Here is a 7,736-nt window from a genome sequence, read left to right on the forward strand (position 1 = left end):
CCAGGCTGCTCACAAGTCACACTGTCACAGTGCTCATTGAACTGCAAACAGTGCCAAGTGCCAACCCAGCCAAGCCGAAAACCTCTTCGACAGGCCAGGGGGGGGGGGGGGGGGGGCGCGATTTCACTTTCTGGCACTTGATGGGGCATGAATCATGATTAGTCGGGGATCCAGGACAAAAAAAAGTGTCTAAATCTGAAAGTGGTCTGCCACTAGAATCCGAGTAAAATCGAACTGTACAGGTGGAGAGAGTACCTGTTGTGGAGTCGAATGGTAGTTGTTGGCCCGTCTAGATCGGGGAAGGAGCTCCGCGAGAGGCAATTTTAGTTCAGCTTCGTCGGTCACTTGAACTGCTCACCTTTCGTCTCGGGCCGATTCTGAGTTGCGTAGAGTACGCACATGACAACCAAATGCAGTCAAATTTGAAAACTCAAAGCGAGTGTCTGATCTGGTCGGCGACTTCACTTTGTTGTTGATCATAAAAATCATTCTTGGTCAAGAAGTTTACTCTCCGGCGCTCTTGTAGAAGTAAAGCACAGGGACTTCGTAAGCCTAGCCTAGATATCGTTTGGTCCTTCCACTACCCACTCGCAATGGCAGCCAAAAAACTACCCGTCGTGTCGTGTAGTTTGACGCCGCTTCGCGAGTGATCTCAAATGTTTTCTTGATTGGAATTTCGTTGATACGATCGATACGAGGGACACCTTACCTATCATTCTGCAAAGGTAAGCTTGGACCCTTTCCCTGCTTCTCTCTCAGGCACACACACCTTCAATAGCACTCGATTAAATTAGAGTTAGAGAAGACTAGAAATGATATAAACGCATTGTAGTCACTACTCAATCGAAAATGAAATAAATAAATACTACAACTGTAGTAAGGAAGACATGTCCAGTGCTGTGCAATTCATGGACAATATGCCCAGTTTAATATGTAAATTGGAATAAAATGTAGGATGATAGCGTCATCACTTTAGAAGCCAAGCTATGTACAAGCAGTTTATATACAATGTGTGAACAGGTTAGGTGTGTTGACAGCCATAGCCATAATTCACAAACACAATGGGTGGATTGGACCAGGGGAGGACAGTGCAGTTGCCAGTGTCTACAGCGAGTCGTCAAACTCCTGATCTGGATCCTCATCAGAATCTGAGCTGGAGTCAGACTCTTCAAAGTCGTAAGCACCAGTACTTTCCTCGCTCTCACTGTTTTGGTCGCCTTCACATGCAGTTGTTCCCACATCTGCGGCACCGGAGCTGTCGTTCTGTTCGAGTACGGCCCCAAACGGATTGGCGCATGAGCAGCACGAGCAGATGTCCGTGCAAGCCAAGGACGCCTTCTTGCACGAACAGTGCTGACTTACGCAGTGCCTTGTCTTGCACCCACAGCTCACCAGTTTTAGTATTTCAGCAGGAGCGACGCGCTGCAGCATCCAGGAGATAGAAAGCGTGCCGTCAGTCTCCGACTGCCAGCCATGGCCCACTGGACTCGGCAGGCGCGTGCACCGTATGAGTTTTTTGGTGTCTGGAAACCACCTTTTTTTGGGCAATCTTGCCAAAAGAAAAGCGTGTAGTACTGGATTGGTTATCGATCCTGCAAACGTATCGATCGACGGGCAGTTTACAGTACAGTGACTATGTCCTTATTTCGAAGTGAGAGAGAGTTGCTTTGCATGCAGTTCGAAATACATTATTTTCTTTTTCTTCAGTGGAGAGTAGCCACGGAGGGATCGATCTCTAGCTCTGGTTCGCTCCTGGATTGGCGATGACGTTCAAGAAATCCGTTTTGTCTCGAAATTTGAGTCAAGCACGCGCGATGCAAGTCAGTTCAAGGATATGATTGACGATATCTCCTTCCAAACCGTTGACTCAAATCAAGATCGCCACAGCCTTTCGTTCTCGCTCATGTGCGCAGCAGAGATGTTCGTCAAAAACGTTGTCGACTGGAAGACGTAAAAATGTGCGTCCATGATCCACTTGCGCTGCTTCAGAACGAAGCGCTGCTCCGGCCGCGACTCAAGGACGCGGGGCTTCGCTTTTCTTCCGCGAGCTTCCATCGAAGCAAGGTCCATAACTCTCTATTGAAATCATGTGGAACATTGCCAATACATGCTGAAAACTTCGTCATAAGAACAGAAAGAAAGATACGTCGAATGTAAGCAGTGTTTTGATGAAACAAACAAGCCTGGAGTGGACTAGTGAAGTACCATAGTCTGATAGACATAGTGTTATAGACTGTAGTGTAGCCTGGGCAGCTAGGCCTATCAAACCTTTACGTGTTCAATAATTTTAATTATGACAAACATGCATATGAGTACATTGACTTTTGCACCCTCTTTGCAAATGCTTTTTGAAGTGCTGGTATGTCTAAGGTAACCCGTTTTATCCTGCTATCGATTATACATGTACCAACATTTCCATGTAACCGGCATCGTCCCCTCCCTCCATTCCTCTTTATTCTTATTTCTGTCCTTTCCACCCCTGTACCTGGTTCCCTCTCAGACGCGTTTGTGCCGGCATGATCTGATGATAGCAGTCGGACGAGCCCCGCATCTCATCAGCACCAGTGTTCATTGGTGCCCTGCACCCCTGATCTTGAGTCCTCCCCCCCCCCCCCCTCCCTCCTCCCTAGCCGGCTGCCCTCGCCGTTATCTCCGACGGGATGTTCGGGGGATGCGCATGTGCACAAAATTCATACATAATTATACAATGGGGCCCCAGAAAAAAATTACCAACTCTAGAAACCCCCCTTTCAAGACTCGGTGCACGCCACTGCGACTCGGTACTTCTGGCATCGCAGTGGTGGCGCTCCGCCAAATGTGGGCCTGGTAGTTAGCCCTGGCCACATGTTGATGGAGAGCGTCGCGTGAGGGCGGTAGTTTGTGCGGAGCACAGGATGTGGCCGCACAGAACTTTTGGTAGCGCAGGCTGTTGATGTCTTGCTGGCCAGGATTGCCATACAAGGCACACGCAAACCACTCACATTCAGAAAGCAGCTGGTCATCCGATGTAGCATTGACACCCAGTGTCGCCAGTGCCTCTGCCATTCGCGTGCTTGACAGGAGCAGCTTCAGCGGAGCAGTCTTTCCCTTCCCAGAAAAGGAACTGACACTGTCACACCCAGTAAGAGCATGCAGTCCAACAATTGCAGACGAAACCAGGGGGCCCAGCTTCTGTGACAGCTGGGTAAGGTCGATGAACCGCCTCCGTTGCTGCGTGCCAGTCTGGAATATGAGCCGACCAGGAATGCTGCTAGCGGAGCCAATGGCAATCACGGCTACATCCGTGTCTGGCGACCGAATGACAACATCTGGGAATCCTTGCTGCACAGCATCAGCGGCATGAAGGATCAGCCGGGTGTCTGCTTCCTCATGATTGCTGGTCAACCTGTGAACATGATCAAAATTGTAAAAAGAGCAAAATGATTTCCCGGGCATTCAGAGAACGATAACATGGCTCTGCCAGATTATGTGATTTTCATCACTGAATTCAATCCACCAGCAATATCCTACTTGTACTTGTGGGACCAATATGCAGCAAATGTTTTATACCACTTGCTTGACAATAGTCAAAGTCGCAATAAACATGACATTGTACTGTTTGTCTTTTATAATACTAACCTGGACACTGCCTGGTGCCGTGAAAGTGTCGATTTCCCTTCTTCTTCTTGCAACACGTAGCACTGCTGTCCCAAGGTTATGAATACACTGCGACTGACACCCAATGTTGCCTTGAGCTCCGGTGTAGAACTCCAATGGTCAGCGAAGAACTGGATTAGGCCGGCCTTATTCGCTCTGCTTGCCATGAACCGCTTCCACTGAGTAGGAATAGCCTGGTCTGGACGTTGTACTGCCACTCGCAGGGGCTCAGTTGAGGCCGTTCGCTTTGAGCGCTCGCACGACTTAATCGACGCAGTGTGGTATTGATCTGCTATGAAGTCAACTCGTGCTGGAGGTGTAGCTGGAAGGTAGGAGACTAGCTGCTTGAAGACTTGTTCGCTGAGCTGTCCGAATGTCGGTGGCACAGATGTGTAGCTCTGCAGTAATGCCATCGCGTCGACCATAACGGCAGGACCACACGGAACTGACTCCAGTGGGTCAACTTTCTTCTCAAGAGCAAGCAGCAGCTTACTCTTTGGAGTCTTCACAAGGGATCCGTCTGCGTTGGCCAGGGCCCATGGGACTGGTCCAAGCTCATGCTGGAAGAGTTCCTTCAAGTCGAATGACCTTGATTGAGCCATAACTAGTAGCCGGCCGAATAAGCTCCTATCTGCCACGATCGCTGTTGTCTTGGAAGACTTCTTTGCTGCAGATTTGGTTTCCGAGAACGTCTTCAGGTTCAGCCGTGATATCGGTGTGAAGAAATCAACTGCCTGTAGGAAGAAACAAGTCACGCATGCACACACACACACAAATGGGTTGACAACTTAGAACGTAGTGCATGGATTACGGAGTACAGAACGGAATTATAACATCCCCTACAGCGTCACTTTTGATTTCAATGTGTTTGGTAACAAAGTATGTCACCAAAACATGCATCCTATCATATATCCACACGTCAAGACTTTTAACATGGTGTGCTGCAAAATCATAACCGTCTTACCTGACTCTCCAAGCGGTCTGCCACGAACTTGCTCATTGCACTCTTTCCCTGCGTGTGACTGGATAGGAGATCGGAGGTTGCTTGAGCAGAACAGACTTTCCCACTGGAGAGGCTGATCAAATCTTCACCAAGGAACGGATGGCTGAACTCTGCCAACCGCTTTTCGAGCTTCCCATAGTCGCTTTGATCCCGTTTCATTCTGCTGTCTGTGTTGTCCTTGTGTGGACGTGCTGTGCCATCATAGTCCTCCGCTTTGACGAGGTCGTTACATGCACTTGCAACAGCCGCTCGCTCGTGAGCTGTGAGCACCCAGCGGTGAACAGTTCCTTTATAGGACAATTATACAGAAAAGGGAAGGAGAAATACATCATCATGTACATGTAATCCACAACTGTTCAGGATCACATTAGAGTCGAATCATTTCCTATTCGTGATGCAGGTGGGCAGCACTGTGTTTGCATAGTGTACATTGGTTGCTTACTGTTTGATCTTGCATGTGGGATCATCAGGAAGTATCTCCCCATCAGTGTACATGTATGTTCTATTGGATAATTTGAAGTTTGGTCAGTTGTTACGAATTTTTGCCCTTACCTGGGTTGCGGCTGAAGCCAATGAGTCCTCCATGTGACTTGCTTTGCCGGTTGATGGTCTGTTCAATGCACTGATCAACAGCCACCTTCGAGAAGCTGTTCGTAGACCTTGCAACAGAGAAGCAACCTCCTGATAGGGCTTTGTGGGCAGGAGGGTTGGTAGCAGGCAGTTGACGCATTTGTTGCCAATACAGCGACAGGTACCTGTGAAGCACAATGTAATGAGAACTCAATTTAGGAGAACTGAATGATTCGTATTTGAAGCAAAATGTTTTAATTGCGTCGGTCACACAGCTGATAACTTAATGAAGGGCCCAAGCATCTCACCTGGAGTAGTTCTGTCGATCGTATGCAAAGAACCATGGCAACATGTTCTCTATGCATGCCAGATGTAGCGACCAGTTCCCTGTCCGCGTAGCTCGGATGAATTGAAGCAGCAGGCCAACCATGTCGAGGTATGTTAGCCAAAACTGGGCCATGGGTGATGCTGGGCTGGTGCGTTGCAGCTGAACATGCTTTCGGTACCCTTGCTCAAGTTTCTGGTAGCTGGATGAACTGGTTACTGACTCAGCACCATCAAATATACCAGATGTGCGCAATGCTGACAAAGTTCCTTCAAGATCGCTTGACACCGTGTCTCCTCCACCTTCAATACATGAACACACACGCACATGTACATAGGTCAGAAAATTAGAACACAAAGTGCTACATGCAGACCACTGGAGTGAGAACAACAGGCACCATTTCTCAAACTACTTCACTTCGTCTAGTGTGCACAGATGGAATGCAATAAAGAAAGTTTGCAGCACAACTCCTATGTTTCTGTCCCCTCACCTTCAATGCTGTCCTCGTACAGCTTCCAGTTCACTCCCAGCAGACACTCAAAGGCAAGCTTATGGAGGCGAACACCGCGGTTGTAATGCTAGCCGGCCATCACCTGCTTGCACGCATTGCTGCCAACTACGCCTGACTCGACGAGGAGGTCTTCCAAGCCAGCACTGCCAAACCTCTTCCCAAGAACAGCAAGGAAGGCACACGACGTATGGAATGCACCCATGCGGAGGACTACATCCTTCAGCTCAGCATTTTTCCAGCAAACTTCCACAGCTTTGGCATAAACTGCTTGGTCGGCGGTGATGATACAATGTGGCTGATTCAGCTTCTTCGATGTGCGGAGGGACCGGAAAAACAAGCTCATAAACTGTGCTCATGGCTGTAGGCGATGCTGGGATGATCGGCAGGTAACCGACTGTTGTTGGTGTCCCTGGCGCGGTTGACTGGTTCAGTTCAGCATTGAAGCCGGACCATGCGGGTACCAGTTGTGACTCGACATCAGGTCTACCAAACTTCGGTGATACCGTCTGGTCTGCGCGCAACAAGAACCAAATCAGGTCAATCGATGCCACAGTGAGAAATGGGTCAATCGAGCCTTGTGCATCAGGAACTGGATGGGCCATTGGAGGAGGTCTTGGTCTCGCACCGCAGTTGTATTCTAGGCTCGGAACTGCAGGTGGGGCAACACTTCGCGGTCGGCGTTGGTTACCTGACTCGGCACGGCTCGTACTTTCTGGTGGACACGGATCGTCCTGGAAGGGCAGCGAGTGCTGGAGCACAATGCCGTTGGTGCAGTGTGTCGTCCCTTGGCCACTCAGAGTTTCCTCGTTGAGGTCGTTATTGTCCCAGCAGAAATGAACATCACCTCCATGCTGGGAAATGCCACGGGGTACTACAACACTGCTGGCTGCGGAACTTCCTGCTACTTCGAGAGAATACCCGGTTTCTACTTCTCGCAGCTTTGAATACAATATGCCATGGCCGAACTGGTTGAGAAGATCCACCATGTGCTTGCTCCTCGTGTGGTGGTGGACAGTAAGCGCCAAAGCTACGTGCTTTGGTGTCAGAATAGATCCACGAGTTGCAGCATACACAATATCCTCAGCAATTGCCAAAATCTTGCAATGGATGTCGGCAGGGACATGGACACGGGAGTCCGTCAGGTCACCAATGTCACACTTCTCAGGGCCGACAATGGTCATGGCAAGCACATTGTAGAGGATGTCTGGCACTGGCGCATTCTCATTTACGATATCACTGGCATGTGGCATGGTGGGTATTGTGGGCTGCTGATCACGGATGGCGTTGTTCAGAGCCATGGCTGTGTGGAAGGCATGTACCTTGCAGCTGCTATCAATAGCTGGAGGTGCATCTTCATCCGCCATATCATCTCCAGCATATTCGTCGGCGCACTGCTGGGCTGCCTCAGCCTTGGCTACTGCTGCACCAACTACTTGTAGCAGTTGTGATTCTGTCAAGGAGCTGCTTACAACGCTCTCGGGTGACAATGGACCAGGACGGACGAAGTTGATGCGTTTTCCAAAATGCTCCAACAGGCGCTTCTTCGGCAGCCATCGTCGGTATTGACTTGCAGCTCCGAGCTCTGCCAGCTTGGCGCTGTACTTGGACGTCAGGCTGTCCATACGCATCGCTCGTATTTCTGTCTCAGTGAAGAGCTCCTTCTCCATGCATACAGCTAGCCACTCAAAGGC

The 7,736-nt window shown here is 49.6% G+C and overlaps 1 protein-coding gene across 1 annotated transcript; it reads right to left on the minus strand.

Annotated features, from left to right (window-relative positions):
* Positions 1-1,104: 1,104 nt before the first annotated feature.
* LOC135828680 (uncharacterized) lies at positions 1,105-6,977 on the minus strand. Its single transcript, XM_065341101.1, has 6 exons — positions 5,518-6,977; positions 5,192-5,394; positions 4,601-4,926; positions 3,619-4,370; positions 2,731-3,385; positions 1,105-1,263 (listed from the first exon to the last, which is right to left on the minus strand). Exons 1-6 carry the CDS (start codon positions 5,667-5,669, stop codon positions 1,105-1,107), a joined length of 2,247 nt encoding a protein of 748 aa, XP_065197173.1. The 5' UTR covers positions 5,670-6,977.
* Positions 6,978-7,736: the final 759 nt, after the last annotated feature.

This window comes from Sycon ciliatum, chromosome 12 (assembly GCF_964019385.1).
Source record: "Sycon ciliatum chromosome 12, ocSycCili1.1, whole genome shotgun sequence".
Lineage (NCBI taxonomy): Eukaryota > Metazoa > Porifera > Calcarea > Leucosolenida > Sycettidae > Sycon > Sycon ciliatum.

Coding starts and splice junctions, on each gene's coding strand:
- LOC135828680 (XM_065341101.1), bottom strand. CDS start 5,669: ATGGCCCAGTTTTGGCTAACATACCTCGACATGGTTGGCCTGCTGCTT. Junction 5,395..5,517: donor GATCGACAGAACTACTCCAG/GTGAGATGCTTG, acceptor TGTGCTTCACAG/GTACCTGTCGCTGTATTGGC. Junction 1,264..2,730: donor AAGGGGGGTTTCTAGAGTTG/GTAATTTTTTTC, acceptor GTACTCGAACAG/AACGACAGCTCCGGTGCCGC.